Below are 25,219 nucleotides of genomic sequence, written 5' to 3'. Positions count from 1 at the left end.
TCTGTGCTATTATATTTGTGCTCTGTCTCCTGAGAGATGAGGAATAGATAAAAGCACCCCAGCTCTGAAGATCATCTGTCTCTTCACCCATACCTGTGCTTCTGCAGCAGCAACCCAATGATGTGTTTCTATAAAGGCTCCCTGGGGCAGGTTGAGGCTCCTCAGTGCCTTTGGGATCCATGCAGGGCTGCAGATGTAGGGTCAGCATGTGGCCTCCCATGTTCAGGAAATAAAAACTGGAGAGTCCTGCCCAGGCCTGGAAAATGCAGCATCTGCCACAGCATCCTAGGCATTGCACAGCTTAGGCCTTGCTGCCTCAGGAAGAGGTTCACAAACTTCTTTCCATGTGGCCCTGAGATCAGCTCAGCTGGTCAGAGCATGGCGCTAGTAACACCAAGCTTGTGTGTTCAATCCTCATATGGGCCATTCACTAAGGAGGTGGACTCAATGATCCTTGTGGATCCCTTCCAACTCAGAATATTCTGTGATCTGAAAAAGGCATGAGCCGTGTGGGATGGGGATGGCTCTGCAGGACCCTCGGTGGAGTGCAACACTGGCCCATAAATGCCTTATTCTAGGTTATTACCGGGAGTTTGCAATAGAAACTGATTTTAGGCTTTTCCGCATGCTATCAAAAGTTTTTCAGATGGATTTCTTTCTCTCCAGCTTCTCTCAAGCTGAATCCAAACCTTGCTTCTTGCTCTTTTCTCCTCCCTTGAAGGCATATCTCCAAGCACCACCTCTGCCAGATCCTGGTACCATCTGGAAGCACAGCACCATACTCTCCAGCCCCAGAAGCTGCTGAACACCAAAGGAATGCTTAAAAATTAATCCAAAGCTTGTATTTCTCATTAAAAGAGCTCAATTGTTGGTGCACAGCCCAGAAAGTCTATGTGGGTTCAGTAAATACTCTCCCCATTATTTAATAAATGACTTTACAAAGAGCTAAATGCAGCTACAGAATCTTTAGGAAAACAGGGCAGTAATTAACAGGCATGAGGTGGAACCCCCTTCCTGCATGGGTCTCCTGGGGAAAAAGAGCAAAGCAAACCCATGGGCACCAGCCTCTTTCCTCGGGCTGAAGGATTTAAATCAATCCCAGTTTAAAAACAGTGCAGGCACCAAATGAAGAAAGTAACATGTATGTCTTGGAGACCTTTCGAGAAGTTGAGAAAACAGCCCAGGTCTGGTGTCATCCCAAGGGGACTCAAAGTGTTTGCTTACCACTAGGGCCAAGTTATCCCAGACTTAATAACACACAAGTCAAGCAAAATATGTTAATTGATATTTCACTTGCTAAACACTTTCCCAGTTTGCACTGGAAGTAGTAGCATCCATATGTCCAAGGAGGCTTTTTGGCTCAATCCCTGCCATTTGTGTGACTTTATTTGTGCTTTACACTGTCTCATTTTCTGCCCTTAAAAAAATCCAAGCAAGAAGGGAAGCTCTAGTTTTAGGCAGAAACTGGCAAAATGCAGCAAAACCAACGGGAGACTGGAGCTGTGGAGGGAACAGGGGAGTTGCCCAAAGCAGTATCTTCCAGTTTGTCAACATGTCACTGATTTAGATACCATCCAAGTGACCTAGGACACTATGAGGGGACTGGCCATGCAGTACACCATGAATGTGGCCTTCACCCCACAGGAGGGCATGCACCCCCTGCACAACGAGATCCCCTGCATTGCCTTCTTCGTGATGGATGGACCACCCCATGACCATGTCACTGTTGTGGCCACCCAGACCTGGAACTCTGCTGTCAAGATATACTCCATGGACATCCAGCAGGCAGACATGAATTTGCTGTGGGCCATGGCCTCATAGCTGCTGGAGGAACTCGTCTTCCTGTTGGAGTCCTTTGAGCTCATGAGGCAGCTTAGGAAACGGTTCTAGGACAAGCTCTGTAGTGCGTGAGAGCTGCCACTGTCAGGTGCCTGCTTTTCATCTGGGCTAGAAGATGACCTTCAGAGGGGTGTTTGGGGTGGCTGCCCTCGCTAGGAGTAGCATAGGCAGCAAAGCAACCTCCCCAGTGGGGAGGTGTTGGGATGGGTGGCCTTTCCACTTGTTCACCTTTGTCGCTGTTGTACCGAGAACAGCGAAAAACGAGACAAGTCCAGTTTCAGGATAAGTGGCCAAAATGGCTCTATTTAATGACATAAATCAGCTTATATAGCTTTGTTCACAAGGGTGGCACGATCCCATTGGTCGCTTGACCATCCAACCTCTAGAGTGATAGGTAGAGGTTCCACAACGCCCATTCAAAATATTTTCTCCAGTGTACCAAAACAACTTGGACAACAAGTTTGCAGGTGCAAGATAAAGTCTTGGTTTACAAAAATCTAAAACTGTTTTCAGCTAGCTTGCATGAGAAAGAAAAACTTCACAAAATTGTGCAGCAGCTGGAAAATTCCTCTGCTCCTAGCTTTTCAGCATCCACACACCTTTCCTGATGTGAGATAAGAAAAGTTTTGCAAGCATTGCAAGCATGTGTTTTTCTTCACCTGTAGCTCTGGCCCAAGCCAGGATGTTGTGGTAGCAGTGATGGGAATGTTAAAGAGCAGGAAATGGGGAGCTGGTTTCCCTGGGTGTGATAGGGCTGGGTGATGCATCCCAGAGCTGTATAAATATTTCACAGATCCATATATATATTTTAATGTGGCTCAAGAAGGGTCACCTCCTATGCAGACATGTGCATGGCATCCACTGCATGTCTGTGTTTGATAGATCCCTGGCCACTTGGTGCTGCTCAGGAGTGTCTGGCTGTGAGCCAGGAGGCTGATTTGCGCCATGATGGTCTGTCCCTCACTGTGCTGGCAGGCTTTGCTGGAGACCTGGCATTGCAGCAGTCTGGTGAGACCTTACCTGTTTCAGCATCTATTGAAAGGCAGAAGGCAGCTGCCAGCCTCTTCCAGGCAGTATTTCCTTGCCAGGGACTGCACTAGTGCCATGGTGAGTCTCAGCTTGCTGGGTCGGGGGAGTCTGGGATGACAAGATATTGCTTCCCAGGGCCCTGACATGTTCCTGCACCTGATGCCTTTGCCTCCAATGCTCTGCCCATTTCCTGCCTGCTCTGCTGCCCAGTTTCCATTGGCTCTACAGGCTGCTGACTGCACAGACACTCAGACCTGGCTCCTGCAGCACATTCCAGCTGAGCTAAAGCTTACGCTTACTCAGCTCAAGCTATAAGTAATATCAATTTACACCCAGTGTTGATTTAGCCCTTGGGTAAATTAGAAAGCTGGTGCAGTAGACAGTGGCCATGTCTGCACTCGAAATCAACAGGTGGGTGTTGGGGTTGGAAGGGCTGGGACTGTGTGGGTTCTCCTGGTGGCTACGACTGGACATGTGCCAGAGCCAGGGTCCCCATGTGTCCGACTGATCTAATGCCTGTTCTATCTTGCTGGGGTGGACCTGTGTATGGAGCAGGAGCACGACTACCAGCACAGCTGCACCAGCACCCCCTGCTCCTTCTACTGCAAGTGCAACCGGGCTACAGGCTCAATGTGGGTGGAAATCCTATTCTTTTACAAACGCTTTTAAAATCCTAAATCTTGTAGGGGGCTTGTAGTTACGAGTCTCATGGAAGGAAGCTGTAATTCAGCAGAGGACCCAGGGAGGCCAGCAGCAGCCTGGGTGCTCTATTCACTTGGCTGCTGCCTCCTGGTTTGGTAATGACTGCAGACATTCAACATTCCCAAATCCTGACCAGTCACCTGGTCATTACAGAGCCTTATGCATTGCTCCTGTTCTTGCTGAGGCTGCCATAGTCTGGGCTGGTGAGCACTCCTGCAGGCCATTGCAGCACATGAGCCTCACCTACAGTTGTCTGTGGACTGCTTTGCAACCCAGAATCTGCCTGTGACTGTGAACAGAGACCCAGGAGCATCCCCATTTTTAGTACCACCCCTGGGCCACTGAGTGACTTTGGGCTGCTTTTCCCAAAGCTATCCTGCCTGGCCCTTGATAGCCTTAGGGTGATATGTTAGCATAGAGACAGGTGGCAGAACAGGACACCAAAAACTGCTATATGGGCCCAATGCCAATGAGTTTGCACATCCTTTAATTTAGAAATTATTGACATTAATGACATTGCTTGTCAGGTTTAGTGGGGTGTGCAGAGCTGAGCAGGTGGGGACACTGAGCAATCTTTGCTGGAAGAATGAGTCTTGCAGATCAAACTTAAACTGCAAGAGTGAGCCATGGCATGGTTGTTGCTTGTGCACCATGCAAGAGTACACCTTGAATGCCCTTCAGTTGTTCACCTGCAGTCTTAAAACACACTTGAAAGGGAAAAACCTGCACCATCTAACTTGCCTTTCCTGAACATCTGATGCTCTGCAAGCAGCTGGTCAACGCTTTCTGTCATGGTTCTGGTTGCACATTGAAAGAAATTATCTTCTGCCAGTATTTAAGATGAAATTGCTGTACAAGGCTTCTCACTGATGTCTGAGAAATGTGAAATTTTTCTCTTAGAAATGTCTCAGGACATAAAACAACATAATCTTGAAAAGAATTTAATATGAGTCCTGGACAGAAAGTAGTACCAAAGCCATTCAAACATTGAATTTTTATGCTTTGCAGTAATTAATTGCACATATCGGAGCCTACACTTGTCCTTTTAAATATCAGAAGAAAGATTATGAGAAAAATTCAATAAATCAAACATGGAAGTGTTGCCACCAAGTGGTACAACCTGTATTAGGCAATGGCTCATAACGTCTAGCTCTCAGTGATGTATCTGAGATACCCTGATGTTTTATAAAAAGACTCCTTTTTGCTTTGTTTAGCTATCTTTTTCTTTTTCTTGTGATTTATTTTACTTCCCATGACGTTGAATGGTGATGCTTGCACCCATCTCCATGGAGTCACAGAGTGTATGACATGCCTCTTTCAGCTTCTTCTGGGGCTGCAGGCAGTGGAGAGGCAAATACGAAGGCCTGTCTGGATGTATGGGACTGTTCCGACACTCCTCGATGCAGTCCCCTGTCTTGTTGGGATGTGTTCCCCAGGCCTTGAAGACTGGCTGAGGAATGTCCCAGCCCTCCCCTGACATTTCTAGTACAACCCATCCTGAGGAACTTGGGCACTTTAAAAATCATCTGCAGAGTTATATGGTTTTTAAATGATGCTTATGTGTGTGCTGAGGTGTTTTGTTTTTCAGCTAAAGTATTAAGTATGTTGTACTTTAGCCACATATTTTTTCATTACTGTGCAGGAGCTGAATAATTCCCTTTGCTTCCCCATTTTTAGAAAGCCTAGATTATTTAAAAAAAAAAGAAAAGAAATTTTTTGTGGAAACAAGTTTGAGGTGCTCTTTGCTATTTATGTTGTGAGGCACGCATTATTCTTGAGAGATGTCTCTCCCATGGGGACAGGGCTCCCCAGAGCCACTTGGGGCACAAGGCAGCAAAAGGCAGGAGAGGGAGTGATGTAGAGACTTGTGCACATGCAGACACAGATTCCCACCTCTGGACAGGCATATTTCAATCCCAGCACATGCCAGGTGTGCAGAGGGTCTGCAGGTGTCACACCCCTCTGTTTCCCATATAGTGTGGCCTCTGGCACCAGCAAACTGATCAGCTGAATGGTCCTTTCTGCTGGTGGGTGGGAAGATGGGGGTGGTGCAGGAGTGTGGAGAGCTGAAAGTTGTGGTCGGCCCTCATATAGTGGTGGTAGTGCAGTGCTGGATTGGCTGCTTGGATAAATCAAACATCTGGAATAGGAGCCCAACAGGAAAAAAATTAGGTAAAAAGGATGCTTTTTCAAAGCTGACATATTTTCTCACCTTTTTTTCTCAACAACCTCTCCCTTTCTTTCTGTGTTTCTTAGAGTGCAAACCTGAAGTAGTCCTTTTTTTTTTTAACATTGTCAATGTTGCCACCATTATCTTCAGACCAAGCAAATGATAGCAAAAGGCAGAATCAGTCACCAAGCTCCTTTTATCCCAGGTGTAGTCTTTATTAACTACAAATCACAGCAGAGGAGTTAAATTAATGCAGCTGATTTCCTGAAAGGAACCACTAGAAGGGAATTGTTAAGTGTCTGTTGTTGAAACTTAACATGAGAAAAGGTCTCTAAAAATCTTGCCGCATGATTTCCAAAGCTCTTACAAGTGTGAGTACATTTAAATTTTATTTTTTGACATTATAAAGAGAATTAAAATAAATGCAAAGGGTGATATTAACCTGAATAACACCTAGCATTGTTACCCAGAGGGAAAGGATTAAAATTAGGATCATAGCTATATAAAATATGTCTTAACAGGAGCAGGGGGATTTGCCTAAAATAGCTTATATTTTAGTCAGTTATACAGAGCAAGTTTAACATGATAATTTTTGAACAGCTAATTATTTTCCAATATGATGTCTCCTCTTTAGGCAACACAATTGCATATATTTCTTCAACTTCTTATTTTTACTACTGTTCCTTTAATAAACAATTAATATAGATAAATAAGCAGACAATTTAATATAATGAATTCACTAGCAGATTAAGTAATTATTTTGGAAAATATTATAGCAAAATCAGGTTTTCTTTCTCTTCCTGTGAGGTTTTGCAGATGGAAGAGGCCAAATCTTAAGAGAGAGTTTGTACATGGCTGTATCTGTTGTATATCTGTATATCTGTCACACCTATATTTGTAAACAGAATATATACTTTTTTTCCCCCTCTGTTGAATTCCTTCTCTTACTGAAGAGAGAAACATAAATAGAAACTGTCATAAAACCATCTAAAAATGAAACACAAAGGAGTCACTAGACAACTATGTCTACAACTATAATTCTGTTCATCGACAAAGAGTAGTTCTAAGCAAGGTATTTGACAACTGTTTGGAACCATCTTATTTTTATTGACATTTTACAAGGTCCAGGAAGCTTTCTAGTTGTTTCTATTTTTGCTCATGGTATAGATACAGTGCAGTTTTTAAATCTCTAGTGAATCTCTGTATCTTGTTGAAAAAAATAGAAACAAAACAAAATAAAGGAAAGCCAAAAAGCTCGAGTATATTTGGTTGAGCAGTGTGTGTATATTTTGGTGATCAAAACAGTAGGCCAAAAATTATAGAGCTATAGTGGGGTGAGAACAAATTTTGTGGCAATTTGCCCAAACTAAAATGACCATGAACAGTAGGCAATGCACTAGCAGCAAAGACATGTCCTGCTTTTTTTCAAGGCAGTAGGTGACAGATGTGGCATCCAGCATGCCGGGACCAGGATCATCATCTTTGGACCCATCCCAGTCCTTCTGATCCTGTGTGCATCTGGAAGCAGATGCACTCAATCCATCAGGGACAAGGGGGTGAATGATTGGGTTTGCCACTACTGACTTGCACGGCAACTGAATTAGGTACATGGTCTTCCAGACTAACCTTTCCAGGTGTCTGGAGGTCAAAGAATCAGAGTCATTTAAGTTGGAAAAGACCTCTAAGGTCACTGAGTTCAACCAGCACCACTGTGTTTGCCACTAAACCATGCCTGTGGTTTGCTTGTCTTACAGGACTGCAAATGAGGATTAAACCTTGATAATGACCTCTAAAGATCAGCAAAGAGAAAGAGTTTCTGACCCTGAATGTTTCACTTAATTTATTTGTTTTGCAGCTGTTTTTGAAGGAAGGGAAAAAATTATCATGACACATTAAAGCTGAAATACCTAAACTTTCCTTCTTTTTGGTGTGTAAGAAGAGTCTTAAGCATTTAAGTGATTGAAATACATGGCTAATCTTCTTTCAGCCCTGAACTTTAAATTAGGTAAAAATATATTTAAGGATTATAAAATAATTGTCATATTAGAACTACAGGGCATGAATGTCAACACAAAAGACCTTTCCAGACACTACTCCTGCACACTCAATGAACATGCACATTGGAGAGGCCTGTTTCCACACATGTGATTCCACACTGTGGCATCGTGTTCTGCCATGCCCCCAGCAGGAAAGGATGCTGTCACACAGAGCTGCTGCAAGTTTTCAAAGATATCTCAAGCACTTGTACTTAGAGGAAGCAACAAAGATGGTGAAGGGCCTTGTGGGGAAACTGTATGAGAGTGGAGAAGAGGAGACCGAGGGGAGGCCTCATTGCAGTTACAGCTTCTTTGTGAGGGGAAGAGGAGGGGCAGGCACTGATCTCTTCTCTGTGGTGACCAGTGACAGAATCCAAGGGAATGGCCTAAAACTGTGCCAGGGGAGTGTTAGGTTGGATATCAGGAAAAGGTTCTTCACCCAGAGGATGGTTGGGCACTGGAACAGGCTCCTCAGGAAAGCGGTCAGAGCGCTAAGCCTGGCATAGTTTGAGAAGCATTTGGACAATACTCTCAGGCACATGGTGTGACTTTTGGTGATGGTCCTGTGCACGGCCAGGATTTGGACCCAATGATCCTTGTGGGTCCCTTCCAACTCAGCATATTCTGTGCTTCTGTGACATCCTTACATTCCTGAGCTTTCTTTTATTTTCTTTTATTATATTTTTTTTCTTTTTTAATTACCTCATATTAATTTCTTTACAAAATATCCCACTTGGAAGACCCCTACCCAGAGTTTTCTTTTTCTTATTTTCTCTACTATCTCTATGTGCTATGATCTAAGAAACATCTTTGGGGTTTACCACAAATTAACTGTGTTAATGATGTCACAGGGCTGCTTCTCCAGAAATAGCTGCTGGCATGAGCAGAACTTGTAATTTTCCAGATGCAATGTTTCCTCACTTTGTGCGGAAAAACCCCAGGAAAACAAAACAGCACCTGCACAGAACAAATATAACTGCAGTTCACTTTAGCCTTTCAGTACAGAGTCATGAAAACCTTCCTGGACCCCATGTAAGGCTCTACTGGAAACTGAATGTGTCATTGCTGCCATAGCTGTCTTTTGCCCTCCCTGTCTGCCTCCCTGCTAGCCCATGTCCATGTGGTGCAGGGCTGTTAGGCACCCAGAAAAGAAATGCTCTGGTTTAAGCATTTTCAGCTGCTCATCCATTGGAGAAAGAAGGGGCTGTGTAATGGACTGCAGGTGTACCCACTGCAGTGGGGTTAAGCTTTGAAACGCTTGTGCTAAAGAAGTGCTGATGATTTCAGTGGGGTTGTGCCCGGGAATAATTGCTCTACAAGAGAATAGAGGCATTTTGCTTTCCTCCAGAACAATAAGGGATAAGTTTTATCCTGAACAAAAAGGAGTGTCTGGGTGCAGACCCACTTAGGTGCGATTGGAGAGCAGGCGATGGTTTTGCCAGGGCATGACCAGGTGCCACTTCCTCCTTGCTCTATTCCCAAGGAACCTCTCAATTGCACAGAATCTCAGTAGCTTCAACCAGGCACTGTGGCCAAGGCGGTGGCGGAAGGACAGTGGTCATGTAACGAAGATGTTGTTTCTCCCCATTCTCTGCCCACCCTTCAGGGCAGAGGGGCCCAGGCCCCTGGCACCTTGTATAGTTCATGTATATAACCTTTCATTTCATCCCTGGGAGCCATGGGTGGTTGTAAGCAGGACATGGCACTCGCCTGCACAGAGGGACATGACATATGTGCCAGCCTAGCAAGGTATGCAATGGGAGACATGGTCTAGGTAGCATGTGGGGAGACAAAGGCTATTGTATAGACATAAATTAGACGTAGATAAAATGATTAAATACAGACAACTTATGTAAAAAAATCAGGAGAAATCCTTCCTCTGTTTAAAGGACAAATGAGGTGCAAAGGCAGTGGACTGAGCAGTGGAATGGGGGCCATTCATGTTGCCTACATATATGACTGTGTTTTTCCTCAGAGATAATTTTGACATTACAAAGACTATAAATAGAACACCCAGAGCAGAAAAGTACAGGAAGGAAGAGCAAACCTCTAATAAATTATATCTTAAAAGGATCTGAGTAGAGGGAGGGAAAATGTGCCTCCAACAACAGGAAAGTTTAAAAGAAGCTTGTACCAAATATTATAAATTCACATGAGAAAAAGGTTTTTACTTCTCTCAGTGTGGGAAGACACAAAGGTTTCAGTACTTCGTGCTTAAGGAGGGAAAAGGTCAAGACTCCTTTTGCCATACTGTGATTAAAAATTCATGCTGTTAAAATTGTATTAAATGGAACTCCTGATTTCTTGCAGCCACAGATTTAAGAGCACTTTCTTCTCATTTAGCTTGTCCAAAGCTTTGTCCAGCAAGAACCTGGCATTGCACTAAGCAAAAAATATTGTGCAATTTACAACAAAATACATCAGTCTCATCCCTGTTCCTACCCTGTTGCTTTGCGCATGGTCTGTGAGAGAAAGCTGCTTGCCTGTTGGTTTTGCTGGTGGACTGTGGAGAAAGGGACCTGAATTTGAATGGAAGGTGCCATAGAATGAAGGTGCCATAGCAAAATTGTGTTTTCCAGCCTCCAGCCCAGCATTGCAAAGCTCTCCTGCTTCCCTTTCTAGTAAACATGAAGAAAAAAAAGACACGCAATATAAATTTGCATGCACAGAGTGAAGGAGCATGCAGTTTTTACAGACAAATTTGAGGATGAATTAGTCTTCGAGATACTGTCTGTTTAAGGATTATATTGTTAATAAACTAAATTTGACACACATTTCCCCCCCCTTCAGTCACTACCTGCAAAGCCTCTCTGGAAATTATCTCTTATGAAGCGGTGTCATTAATAGCTTTCTGTGAGGTTTCTTTTAGAAGTGGCAGAAAGGTAAATAAAAATGAATTCATACAGCATTTTGGGTTTGTAGGCAAAATATGCAAATATCTTACTGACAAAGCCTTAGTAGCATTAAAGGCTTTCAGATTGTATCCTCAGAGGCTCTGCTTATGGAATCAGAAGCCTTTAGGCAACCTTTAACTTGGTTTACATGTAATACATTCTCTCTCTCTTTCTCCCTCTCCCCCTCTCCCCCTAATGTCCTCTTGGACCAATTCCCTCTGGTGCAGTTTCCAGCTTCACAGTTCATGAATTTTATTTGCAATCAATAAATAAACCCATTATCAAGTTTTGTATTCTCATCATATATTGTCATTTCTCATAAACCATTTCACTGTATGGGTCAGCTTCACTGAGCACGTGCCACTCACCTTTATAGCTCAGCAGAGTGCTGTCTGGTATATGGATGGGATGTGTTTGAAGATCTAAACAGACTTCAGTTGTAATGAACAGCTATGAATAAGACTGGGCAACAAGTCATCATTGTTATCCTTATTTTTAATATTATCGTACTGTTTTGAGTTAGGGATCACCACTTACTCTTTGAGCCCTGGTCTGGGAGATATTCTTACAAAATGCAGCAGAGGTTCCCAGACCCACCCATATAATCAAAGAAAATATTATTTTTAACATATAACATCACAGCATTTATCAGCTGTTGGAGGCAACAAAAGAAAAGCTTCTTGCATGCCCCTTACAAGGCTTTCAAGTTCCCACTGTGGCAAATTATAAAGTAACTAATTTTAAGAACCAGTGACCCACCATGATGAAACCCCGTGATAGATTATGCAGATTTCTTTGGGCAGCATTAGTTTGGGCATGGCATGAAAAGACAAGTCATCTTTGTGGTGATCTGGCCCTTGGACAGTTACTGATTTGTGCCTTGAATTTTATCTGTCAGCCAGACAGAGTATTAAATGGTGGTGTCATATACAGTTATCAAACTATAGTATTACAAGGTCAACTGACAAATAATATTCTAACATAAAGACTCCAAATTGCCTACTTTGCTAACCTCTGACAGTGTGGAATCTTGTTCACAAATGAAAAAATGAGTCTATCAGTGACCAAATGGGTAGAAGCAAGCAGAGAGGGTCAAGGAAGTTGGAAGCAAACATTCCCAGCTAAGTGCACTTTGATAAGCACAGGAAAATCCAGCAGTACTTTGAACTTATCCTTGTAACACTAGCATCACTACTGTGGGATAGCAGAAGTGATACTATTACTACAGTACACCACATTACTACTGATGCTAATATGACTGTGATCAGCAGCAGCATCGTTACTCAGTAGTGCTACTAAGTAGCATCACAACACAATTTTAGGGAACTAGAAGTAATTGTTTTGTTAGATTCATTTATTTATCACTGTCTCAAATGTTTTATCTTCTTCTGGACCTGACCAAAATAGATGGGGAGAAGATATTTTAAGCCTACACAAGAATGTCTTAAAGGAGGCACTTTGGATTATCCACTTTTTAGGGGTATGTGTTGACTACAAGGAGATATCTTTTCATCTGCAGGAATGGCTCAGTTATAGGCAGTCTCTGTAAGAAAGGAAGGTTTGTGTTCATGCTGAAAGCAAAGGTCTAGAATACTGTAGAGGTTTAATTCCGTTTCAAAAAACCTCCTCTTGTCTGCATTGGAACATGAATTTAAGTAATGGTAATAAGTACATGACTAGATGACAAAGTCTGTGCCATTGCAGCATTGTTGTAGCTGAAGTGGTGCATGTTTAAGGCGATCCACACCTCAGCACCATGCCTTTAAAGCAATGGAAGAGTTTTTGAGCTTGGTATTCTTCTTTTTTAAACTTGGTACTAAGCCAGTGTTGAAGTTAATATTTATGAAGTTTGGGAAAATTGTTTTCAGGGTATGATTTCTGGTCATATGAATTTTCATATTCTAAGCAACTTGATTTTAACTTTAATGGCCCTAAGCGTACTCAGAAATTTTGTGCAGTGCTCACACCCACTCAAGTTGGTATATCCCTGACACTGCCAGCCAGGAATGATGTATGCAAGGCAGGACTGTGGTGGAGTTTCATGTCCTGTGTTGCCCTGCCATGACTGCCACACAGTGCTCAAGCTGTCTGGCTGGTGTGAGTCCCTGCTTATAACGGGGAGCCAGATCACTCTTGGTGTGTGGGGATGTTTGAGGTGTGATACAGAAAAGCAGAGAAGGCAAATGTCCTGCAGACACTTAATGATGAAGTTAAAGGATATTTCCTATCTCAAATGTCAGTTCCCACCCTCTGCTCTCATGGATGATTTCTCTGAATGCAGTGCTGATTCCTGTAAGTACAACTCAACTGCTGCAGGGTAACATGGAGAAAACATAGTAATGGAAAGATACTTTTGATCCTTCACAAAACTTCACTATTTGCTCACAAAAATATGCCAGAAATCATAAGCAGAACCCTACAGTCATGACAAATTATTTTACTGCTGTTTTTGTTTACATTTTTGGTTCACTTTTTATTGTTCCTAATTTGTCTAAGATTTAGCTCTACAAATTGTGCATATATAGAGCAGACTTCTCACTAGTGTCAGCAAGGTCACCGTTTCAACAGGGTTTTATGATCAGAGGAGAGGGTTACCATCATCTGACCTCTTACCCATGACCAGATTTGTTTAGAAAAGCATTGTTACAACTTCTGCTTGAAGGATGTGTTATATAACTTGCTGTCAGATATCTGACATATTTTCTAAGGTGTATCCTTATTCAATGGCTGATTCTTTAAAGATATTAGGTAATTTGAATTGTATGTATAACTTTACATGATGCACTTGATATTAAACCACGTTTCTTTGACTGTGGGACTCCACGTAGCTGTGATGTATCTTATGCCAATGGCAAATGACACGTTTTACTTTCAGATATTTGGAATGTGAGAACTCAAGCAACATGACAACTCTAGCAACTAGCTTTTTTTTTGTTGTTGTCTTTCTGCTTTAATATTTGCGTAAGAAATACATGATAGTTTCTCTTCAGAACTGTTTCATCATAAAGCACATGACCAATTGTCTCTTCCAAATGGGGAAGACATGCTCCAACTATTTTTTCATACCCTTATAACGCTTAAGTTATGCTTCTCTGTATTGACCTACTGTGTCTGCAAGTTATTTTTCTGAGCATGTCTGTACTGGCTGTTACAGGGTCAAGGCCTTGAACACAAGCCAAACTGTTTGGGGGGGCTCTTTCCTTTGTTTCAGTGGATGTTTGCCAGAATATCTAAGTTCTGCAGCAACACTGATAGTGCTGAACTCTCCCAAAACAACATCTCTCCCACCATACATGGACTACCACATTTCTGATTTGAAGACACAAGGAAACCGTATGTGTATATATAGGATATAAGCAATAAGCCTCCACAGGGTGTAGACTAGAAGGCTCTCTTTGTGCACTTTGGGTGTCCTATGAGGCAGAAGGCCAAAGGTTAGTTTCCTGAGGCGGGTGTTTGACTTCCTCTGGATCTCAGTGTGCTCGATGCATATATTGTCAAACAAGCTCAAGACAGACTGTTGGGATTGATTTGCCTTCTCCTCCCAAACTAAAGAGACCACTATTATGCTTACAGCATTGAGGGAGGTATTTCCAGTCACTGAGGTAGAAAAGTTGGCAAAACATACTTAATTTATACCTAAACTGCTGGCAGGATTCACTGCTGAGAGCCTCTTTCCTCATCCTGCTTGTGCGGGCTGCCAACTTCATACCCCAGCAAGCAAACAAGGGACATGGAGCAGTTCACCCAGCTGCACCTTGTAGTCCCTGTCACCACCTCTTGCTGAGGAAAAAGTTCCTTTTCTGGCATTAGTCAGTAGTGATGTGTACTCAGAGTGGACACGTTTCATGGGAAGCAAGATCCCACTTCTTAATGGGATATTGGGAAAATTGTTGCAGTTGATATAGCACCCATGCTCTCCAGCACCCTAGTCAAGGTGGGAGATTCTCTTGGCATCATTTGGCTGCATTTGTACAGAAAGCAAATACCCATGCTGCCTTTTGACATACATCTTAGGCAATGCAGATACAGTTCTCTCAGAAGCTGTGGGACAACATTCTGTTGAAAATGAGGATTTTGCAATGTCTCTGCGATTTTGACTTAATCATAGATGAATAAAAGCAGAACCAGTTCTCATCCTCAGTGATCACATTCACTTCTGCAACAGAAACATGCTAGGCAAATACAGAAAAAAGCTTTTGTTCTCTCCAGGGGAGTTCTGGTTGAGACCCTGGGGAGGGATCTGGCCACTGATAAGTTATTGGCAAACCATCAGACCTGGTACTGCTAACTTCAGTGTATCAGCAATTCCCATCTCTCATCTCCACATGAAGCAACCTTAGGTTGCATTTATATAGAAGGCCCCCTTTGAGTCTGTGTCCTGATTTAATATCAATCTAATATAGATTGGTTAGAGGTAGTCAGCATGGATTTACAAAAAGGAGGTCATGCTTAACCATCTTGATTCATTTCTCTGAGGAAATGACAATGAAAGTGGACAGCAATGAAGAAGGAGACATAATTTACTTGGACTTGAAAAGGCTCTCAATACAGTGCCACATAACAGATTAATTTATAAGGTTAGCAAGTATGGGACTGATAGTAAAATACTCAATTGGATATAAAATTGCCTTGGTAACAAGGCCCGTGGAATGGCAGTAATGGTTATAGATCATGCCGGGGAAGTGCTATGCACCCTGGAGTGTGTGTTTGAAGACATTCTAAAGATAATAAGGATGGGCAAAGCCAAAAACAAAGGTGGTGGAAAAAAAGAGGAAAAATGCTGCCAAAAAGAACACATGAAGGCTACAGTCTCATGAAAAGAAAATGATGACTCCAACATGCAATCCAAAATGTCAGGTAATATTCAGCAAAGAAAATTGTCGAAGAACTGAAGGGGCCCAAGTCAGGCACATAAGCTGCAGGTCTCATAGCAAGGCAAAAGTATACAGAGCAGCAAGGACCTTCCTTTTAAATAGGAGAAAAGGCAAAAATTAGAGCTTTTTCAAAGTGCCAATGAACAATAATGGGAGGCATATTCTCAGAAACTGATTTTATCCTGAAAAGCCCAAGATCCCTTGGTCCTTGCTATGAGGATGAATCATAGCATTTAGGTTGTGTTTTGAGCTCAAAGAAATCTTTGGAGAATCCTAGTTCTTTCCATTTGCTGTGATCTAAGGAGACTGGACTTCCTGAGATAAAATAATTTTTTGTCACTACCCTGCAAGATGCTATCTTACATGCTGTAATAAAGCAGACAACTGGGTAGAAGAAAGAAATGAAGTACAGGAGAGACAACAGAGGATGCTAAGAGACCTCAGAAATTCGCAGCACAGAACAGAAATTGGAAACTAGTTTCAGTGAATACTCACCTCTTTACAGTGTAAACTTTCCCATCTCTTGGATGATATTAAAAGAGGGTCTGGGAAAGCTGTACTGGTGTTACTGGTCCTGCCATCACTTAGTACTGCTGTCAGTTCAAGAAAATACCGGTTTTGATGTCCAGCAGAGTTTCCACCATTGCTTTCATATCAAAGACCCAGACTGCCAGGCCTACTCTGACAGACCATGGGTGAGAAGGCAGTCTTTGCAGTCCTACTTATGCCTTTGCCTCACTCTCCACCTGTTTCAAAGGCAGGAATCTCTGTGGGAATCAGACCATGCAGCTTGGGAAAACTGGAAAAGACTTTTTAATTAAACAAAAAATAGCTGCTCTCTTAGTGTGTGACTGGTGTGGTACAGGATTAGAAAGGAAATGATGCAGTGTAACAATTAGCCTGACTCATTGGTCTGTGGTTCATGCTATAGGCTGTGCTTTGTTATTTGATTATGAGTATTGGCTCAAAACTTTGGTCTTGAAGCCACTAAAGTCATTAGTCAAGCTCTCATTGATTTGAGCAAGACCAAGGCTTGACCCTTTGTGGCTGTTCAAAGGACAGAGATAAACTTTTAAATCAATCAAGACCGTAGACTCATTCTGCTGGGATCATATGGTTAATACATCCTGTTCCTGTCATTTCCGCTATAAATCTGTAAATGCTTTTAAAGCAAGAGGAAAACCTGATTCCTTTCCTTTTGCCAGAAAATATTATGTTCCCTTTTATTACAAACAAGAAAAACAAGGGGTCCTTCTTCTCAGGAAAACTTGTAAGGGGAAAGGTAATCTCAATATTTCCATGTCTCTAGAGTCAGGAAAAGGTAATTTGAGACAAAGTACTGGGCAATACAGTCTCCTGTCCGCAAAGCATGCAAACCTTCTCCCACTGAATTCCCATAAGCCTTTATTGGGTCCTGATGGTCTTTTTGCCCAAGCATTAAGTCTGTATGCACTGTACTGTTGGTGTCTACTAAAAGATCCCTTATTTTCCACATTGCATTTGGTCTACACAGCTCCTACAAGTTGGGAAAAAACTTACGACTTCTTACAAATGTAATCAAACTCACAGCTATTGACTTCATTTGCTTGGCTTCAGACCTAAGTCACTAAGCTCTCTTATTTACTTCTAGAGTATGATACTTCTAGAAATGTGAAATACATTATATGAAATAATTCTGAACTACTCTGAGTTTTTGTTTTGCTGAAAGACCCACCTCATGGTGATTATGGAAATAAAAGCTGTTCTTCCACTCTCTCTTGCTGACTTCAGGATTCTGAACAAAACTGTAGGGCAGAACACCTAACCTGATTCAGGTCAATTAAAAGAAGAACTCTGCATCCTTGGCTTATCTCAAGTCCTATTGCTTTCAAAAAGATGCTGTTTGGTCCTGTTAGGGCCATGAAGAGGATCAGAAGTCTGGAGCACCTTTCCCATGGTGAGACAAGCTGAGAGAGCTGGGGTTGTTCAACATGGAGAAGAGGAGGCTTCAGGGAGACCTCCTAGCAGCCTTCTAGTACCACAAGAGGGTTTATAAAAAAGGAGGAAGAGGGACTTTTTATATGAACAGATAGTGACAGGACAAGGGACAATGGTTTTAAACAGAAAGAGGGCAGGTTTAGATTAGATGCTAGAAAGAAATTCTTTACTCAGAGAATGGTGAATCACTGGAACACATTGCTCAAAGAAATTGTGGATAACCCATCCCTTGAAGTATTCAAGGCCAGGTTGGGCAGGGCCTTAAGCAAGCTGATCTAGTGGGTGGCAAGGGCGTTGGAACTAGATGATCTTTAAGGTTGCTTCCAACCCAAACCACTCTATGATTCTATAATTTGCTGAAAAAATGTGGATGTGATTTGATAGGTTTTATGAAAATAGCTTCCAATTCTCACTTAAGAAAAGATGAAAGAATAGGTAAAAGAGGAAGAAAGGACCTTTATTATGCATATATACATAGGTACCACCCTGTCCAGTCTGAAAGCCCCACTGGCTTTCAGAGGTAGCAGATCTGAATGTCTGTGTGCATGCATGTGCATGTTTTATAAGGGGTTTGATCTTACCTGAGCATCTGTGGCTCTGGTGACATCCCATTTGTTAACATTTCTGTAGGCTCTTCAATAAACTCACTGGATAGATGACAGTTCATTAAATTAGTTGACAATGCATATTCAGTCTTTCCACCCTCCTCCCCCAGCCCTAAAATGAAAATAAAGAAATTACAACAGTAAGAAGGGAAAATACTATGCAAATAGCTCTGAGAGCACTGACACATTTAAACTAATGCATTTCCTAGAATCATAACAATAAATGTGCTGTCAGGGGCATCACCGTTACTCCAGTGACACAACCACCATGCAAGAGCACCAGTGCAAGTTGTCAGAGCTGATTATTTAAGTACTTCTGAAATATTTTTCTTTCATTGTAACTTCTCAGAGTCATGAGGCTTCAAAAGAGCCCTTTTCCTCTTGCAACCCTTCAGGTAGCTTTTAAATACCTGCATACATCACCTTGCAAAACGAGTGGGTCAGGAAAAAATTTTCTAGAGATGGCAGTTACTGCAATCAGTTGTTTTAGGAAATGTTCTTTGATGAAATGACTTGAGAAAATTTGCCCAACTTCCTGCATGGTAAAGAGTTTTTCCTCAAATATTACAAAGACAGCAGCTAGGCCAACCCCAAAGAACCCTTTTGAAAGGGCTCAACCCTTTCACGCAGTTGCTTTTGTTTATTACGTTTGCTGTAGATAATAATTCAAAAAATATGTTCCCCAGAGATAGACGAGTGCAACAACATCACTATGAAACCCCCCCATGAAATGGCCTTTCCATAATTTTCTTTAATACACAAATTTCCTCATTCAACTGCAAATCTTAGAGAAGTCTATTAAGTTTGACCATCAGCTCCGTGCTCTGATGCATGTGTAGGCAGTATGGCTGAGATATAAAAAGCCCTTATAATAGCTCAGAAATGCCCCTCTCAAGCCCCTTCTTGGAATAATTTGCTTTAGTTAATACTGCTTATTTGGAACAGGCATGTTATTCTTCCATTAAGCTTTATTCTGGTCATTCTTTCAATCTGCATTTAAATTCTGTTTTCCTCTCGGTTGGCATTGGAACTCTCAGCTACCTCATAAACAAGATGCATTGCCAACTGGAACACGCAAGCAGAGCTGAAAGCAGCACTGCTAACCTCTGCTTCTTTCTACCCCCTGCAAATTGGAGTTGTACCAAACTCGATGCTTGGAGCCTGGGAAGTGGGCATCCTGAGCTGCTTGGAAGCTCAAAGAGCCAGACTTCAATCTATTAAGGTACTGGGCTGGCTTACTGAGGTATAACTGTGCATACTTTTTTTTTAAATCAGCCCAGCAAGCCAGATTCACATGGTCTTACTTCAGCTGAGTGTATCTTTCACTGTAGAGAGTAGTGCTGTAAACTGTGAATAGACAATTTTACTCAGCATTAATAAGGCAAACAGAATCTGACCCAGAAGGAACTAGCCCAGTAACATTAGTTCTAAATGGACATACAGAAGATATGAGATTAGGCACTCAAAGTTGCTTAGAGATTTTGGCTATAGGCAACACTCCCCTGATTTTACATGCCCCAAATTTGCATTCTTAGAGACTGCATACTCAGCAATAACAAAATAAAGTATGCAATTTGGAAATATTTGTCACAGGTGGGAGAGGCACTGTAAAGAAAGGCAATGAAGAACTGTGGTGGGCTAGAAGGCTTCTTCTCCCTTCCTGTCCCACCCCCAGCCCCTCCTCTGCATATGCAGCAGCTGCCACAGAGTTGGCACACACTGATGTGTACCTGGGGTGCCATCTCCTGTACATTAGCTTCTCTCTGCTTTTCACTGCAAAGGCCAAAACCACTTGCCCTGGGCCTTTTTTCAGAATTTATGCAGCTTACTCCCTTTTTAAGGCCAGCCACTGTGTGTGGATATCTGTGTAATCAAAACTGTATTTGGCTTTTTTTTTCCCCCTTTCATTTGTGGGACCAAGGCTTTTTGCCTTTTCAGTTCTGCACTGGCAAATGTTTCTGTCCTCAGTTGGTAAGGCAGAATGTCTAGCAGCATGACACCAACAACTTACAGGTCGCCACTCTGGGGAAAGAAAATACACATTTAAAAGAATCAGCAGCCTACGTAGGATATAATGTGACTGAAGAGTTTCACTGTAACATTGTAGAGTAAAAAAATGAAAATATAAAGTGCATTTTAAATGATTAATGTAAAAAAGCTGACCTCTTCCAGTGTGCATTAATCAAGAAAAAAATGCACACTTTCTATAGTGGTTAATGTTGCAGGTCCATTATTTGGCTTTGATAATGTGCATAAAAATGCTCAATATGACAATGAGTTGGGGTAGCTGAAAATTTAGAATGGTGGCAAGTTTGTTGTAGTATTTGGATTAGCATTCTTAACCTACATCTTGACAGCTTCTTTTCTTCATTTCACAAGTGTTAATAAAATCTTGCTTTTTCCTCTTTGATTTTAGTTATTTTTTTCTTGTATTTTAGTTCTTTTCTTTTTTTTTTTTTTTTTTGACAAAACGATTAAAAAATACCTGCTCAAACAAATACTACCAGCATTCATTAGTCAGGATGGTTATATGTAAAAGAAATGATGCCAGATAGTAACAAATCCAAGAGAAGTTTATTATGAAAATGGCACCTGCGGGATGAAAAAAAATTAAGTTACATAAAGACAACCATGTATGACATGTATGAGAATCTACAAAAGTATAAAAAGAACCCTGTTGTAAATGAAGTATGTACATTTCTGATTTGCAGCATTATCAATGATCAATGAAAAAAATGTTTCAAATAAGCCAGGCACTCAAGAAGTTAGATTCGGTTAGCTTAACACAAAATAAATGTACCATAGCTGTCACTTTTTAACATTTTAATTTTTTTATATTGTAGAGTTGGTAACACTGCTAAGATTTATACGAACAGAATCCCTTTCCCCGTTATTCAGCTACTTGGCACCAGTCTCCTCATAAAAGATTTCATATATTTGTACAAGAAATAGTTAAAAACACAGACACAGTCTTCACAGGTAATGAAGTTTTTTTTTCATTTTGTAATTTTAAACACTATGGATTTAGACAGCAGCTGTGATTATCTGTTAGTTTAAATCACCAGAAATCATTTTGACACAACACAGAAACATTTATAAAAAAAAAACCCAAAAACAACAACAGCTGTCTAGCTGTTCTTTGTAGCTGATAGGTGCAGTCCTTTGATTGTTCCATAGCTAGAGCAGAGCTTCCAAAATTAAACTTTGAATTTCCCAATCAGCTTTCTCACCTTTTTCAGACCTACTTAAATCCTTCCTATGGAACCTTTAAAAGCTCATTAATTAAATTTCTAGCGTCCAATTCCTTTTTTGCTATGACTCCTCTGTGTCTTGGACCTACTTCTCAAATTCAAAGCTACAGCAGAAATTGACTCAACGCAGTGAGTGATCAAAAATTCGAAGGACAGCTGAGTTAATACATTAGCATTGCACACATAAGTGAATATATATGACAATTCTAAGCTCAGTTTCCTTTTTAAACAATGCCAGTTGACCTTTGAAAGAATTTCCTATCTCACTGGTAATTGCTCTACATATTGCTCTGCCAGCCTACCTAGGAGAAAACCAAAGAAATGCACCCTCTGCTTACAGTTCGAGCACAAGGACTCAGGGAATGTTAACAACTGAGGCTATATGGCGTCAATTTGCTTAATATATCTGAGCATTACTCTGTAGTGCATTGTGGGGTACACTGGAAGAGTAAGTCATACCCAGAATTCCTCTGTGGGAAAAATGGCTCCATTAACCTTGAGCTAGTTAAGAGTCTTTTATCTCTGAGAGTGAAGAAGAGAGAGCGAGAGATCGAGAGAAAGAGAGAGGGGAAACATGTGGAGGAGGAGGGGAGAAAGGAAGGGGGAGAGAGGGGTTTGAGAAATACACAACAGCAAAGCAACAGCAGAAATTAAAAGGTATACAGACAGTGGAAGCAGCATAAGGTGACATTACAGAGGAAGGCCACCACACAAAAACCACTAACCCCCAAGAATCACTGGTTCACTAGGACTGCAGGAATGGGACTTTACCACTCCGGACTAGAGATAAAGCACAGAGAAGACAAAGGACAAAACAACTACATTAGCTTAGTATATACTGCATATAGTAACACACATTGAAACTGCAATGGGACTGACAGCCAAGGACACTTACACATTGTACACATTACAGTTCTCACATCTGTTATTAGATGCCTTAACAAACAGCTGCCAAAGATGGAGTGGAAGAAGAATTTATATTTGACAGTCATTTGGAGTGTTTGACACTACACTGTGATTTCTGGCAACAAAGACAAAATAGGAGATTTCTTTTCTTTTACTTAATGTGCAGTTTTCAGTTGTAGTTATCTATTTCAAGCTTATTAACCCATCCTTTAGTTTTAAAACATATTGGTTTCAACACTAGAAATAAGGAAAATGAAAACAACAAAAAATACCCAAATCAACGAACAAAAAGAAATTTACAACCTTCCCTCTATAATATTAAATGAAAAACAAAATAAAACATGTTAAATAGTTCTTCTGGTTTTTTTTTCTTTTTACTCTGAAGTGTTATTTGATGTTGTAAAATTAGACTCAGTTACACTGAGAAAAGAATAAAGCAAAACAATATGCACCTAAGAAACTGCTCCTCCCGTCAATTAAATTGAGTTTTTTGTTTTTAAGCACTTTTTGAAAAAGGCTTCCTGACCCATTTAAATTTGATGTGAGGCTATGCTTGTTAGTTTGGAGGTAACAAATTTTAAGTCCTGCAGCAAATGTTAATGAGGGCTTTTGTCTTAACTAACCAAGGAGACTGCAGCACCCCACTACAAACCAGTACGGAACACATTCTTTCCAAAAAACCCAGCCCACAAGCTGCATATTGTATGAAGACATTACAGATTAATAAATGATAGCACCATGGTTTTAGAAATTAAGTTAAAGTTTCAGTAATTAACATTTAGTCCAACTTTTTAACATTCTAGTCACAGGCCAGAAATTAACTTTTTAAGAACCCAAATTATTTTATGTGCAAGTAAGAAAATCTTAACCATAAAAAGAGAATTAAACTCTGCATAAAATTCTAAAATACTATCCCCTATTTTAAAGGAATTAGGAACAAAACCCCCTTTTTATTTGACTTAGTCAAACAGGGCACATTGTTTATGCTTGTCTCTTTTAATCTTGATCATATCAAGATCATTTTGAAGTAAAACCAATGGTTGTCACTTTAAAATCTCTTTACCACAACACTGAGTATTCTATGGCAGAGGCATACACATATTAAAGGCATCTTAATAAAGATGCAAAGGAAAAAACACACATCTTAGAAGAAGACAAAATGGCAGGCAACTGGTACTTCGACTCTTTGAAGGCAAAAATAAAAAAATATCTTTACATTAAAGAATAAGTCAAGTTAAAGAGAAAGGGAATGAAATGGGGCCATCATATTGAGATAATAAGCTGACCTGCTCAAATTCAAAGTGCTAGAATTAAAGGTCTAAATTAAAACATAGTCTATGCCTCAGAGTATAACACTGAACACAGTATGTGGTCATATTTCAATCCTCTTTCCGTTCCAGAGTCTGTGTAGTGTGAATGCCATTGCTGTACACAGGAAATGGAAGAGTGGAAAAAAGTCCTTCGGCAGTTGTGAACACATTCCCTGCAGGCATTTGGGTCAGACTGGCCCCGCTCACAGCACTTCCAAATGGTCCCGACATATTGAGTCGGTGAACGTGGTGGTAGAGCATTTCCATCGGTGTTTTAGGATCCAGACCAAAGCTGGGGCTGTTAACATCAACAAAGTTAACAGCATGGGTATTGGGGAGGAGGTTGCCCTGCATGGCTAAGGTAACTTCAGCTGGAGCATACCGAATAGTGCCAGTGGTGTAGACCCTCTGAGCAGCAGTGCTGGTCGCAGCAAGGGTTCCTGTTACCCTGTGAACCAAAGGAAGCACCACATTGCCTGCTTGTAACCTCTGAAGGGCTTCCAGGTCCCCAGTGTACAACAAAGAGTTGGAAGTTGTGGGACCTCCTGGATGTTTGTCCCTTGGAGATGCTGAAAGTGGGGGTGACAAAGGGTCAGAGGACACTGGAGCCAAGGCCGAGTTGGATGAGGTGCTGAACTGAGTTTTACGGCTGGCAGTATTTTCAGTCCCCGGTGGGGTGAGAACAGAGTCTGGAATGGAGACATGTAAACTACTGCTGGCTTGGGGGGAAGGGAAGTGCTCGGAACTGGGGGGCTTGGTCATACTGTAGGGTGATTCATTCCTTGAGATTTCCCTGTTGGGTGGGTAATTCCAAATACTGCTATCATTATCAAAATTGATAGGTTCTGAGATTTCTGTTTTAATTTTGAGCACTGAGGCACTGTTTGGTGACGAGAGCAGCTGGGGCTGGTCCACCAAAGCTGAGTCAAGTCCATTTGGACTTGAGGTGCTTGACAGCCTTCTCCGGGTCATGCTGCCTCCCTTTTGCTTTTTTCTCCTCTTCTTCCTCTTCTGATGTTTGCTGGAAGACTGGGCATTTACTTCACCTGCACTGTCTGAGTCCTTGGCACTGTCGGAGGTCAGCGATTCACAGTTCTGCAACCGCAAGTCTGACTCACTCTCAACATAGCGCTCCACCTTGATCTGCATAGAGCCAAGAGTGCCAAAACTGTCCTCAGGGGCCTTTTGATTCTCGAAGTCTGAGTTTTCAAAGCTGTCATCACTGTCCCTGCTGTCCTGGTTGCTGGAGCTGTTCCCATCATCATTACAGTTCATTTCATTATCTGACTGATTTCCTGACTTTTTCCTGTCGGATTCAGGGTCTTCACTGTTTTCTGACTGGTTTCCTTTCTCATCTGACTTTGAGTTCTCATTGTCCTCTGGAGCAAAATGAAAGTGAAACAAACCATTAGCAATAGGAACATAGTAGTATAATCCAAGTCCAGATTTCTACCTACCAATGAGGTTGGATTTGCTTTAAACTTTTTTGGCAAAAGACGTTCTCTTCTGTAGAGCTGCATTTTTTTTTCAGGGTTGTGTTGGGAGAGTTTTGCTCACCATGAATGTCTCTGACTCAGGACTGTTAATGCACTAGAAGCCTATGCTATATGGCTGCACTTCGAC

The 25,219-nt window shown here is 41.5% G+C and overlaps 1 protein-coding gene across 1 annotated transcript in view; it reads right to left on the bottom strand.

Annotated features, from left to right (window-relative positions):
• Positions 1-20,681: 20,681 nt before the first annotated feature.
• Positions 20,682-25,219, bottom strand: part of NPAS3 (neuronal PAS domain protein 3) — a gene marked incomplete at its 5' end in the record, with an annotated part of 605,288 nt that continues 600,750 nt past the window's right edge. The window contains one exon of the mRNA XM_017741637.1: positions 20,682-24,975. Within this exon, the coding sequence (XP_017597126.1) occupies positions 23,666-24,975 (1,310 nt within the window). The remainder of the gene's footprint in view (positions 24,976-25,219) is intronic.

The sequence above is a fragment of the Corvus brachyrhynchos genome, unplaced genomic scaffold (assembly GCF_000691975.1).
Source record: "Corvus brachyrhynchos isolate BGI_N302 unplaced genomic scaffold, ASM69197v1 scaffold115, whole genome shotgun sequence".
NCBI lineage: Eukaryota > Metazoa > Chordata > Aves > Passeriformes > Corvidae > Corvus > Corvus brachyrhynchos.
The sequence above is the reverse complement of the archived record's forward strand: the minus strand, read 5'-3'. Positions and strand labels throughout refer to the sequence as shown.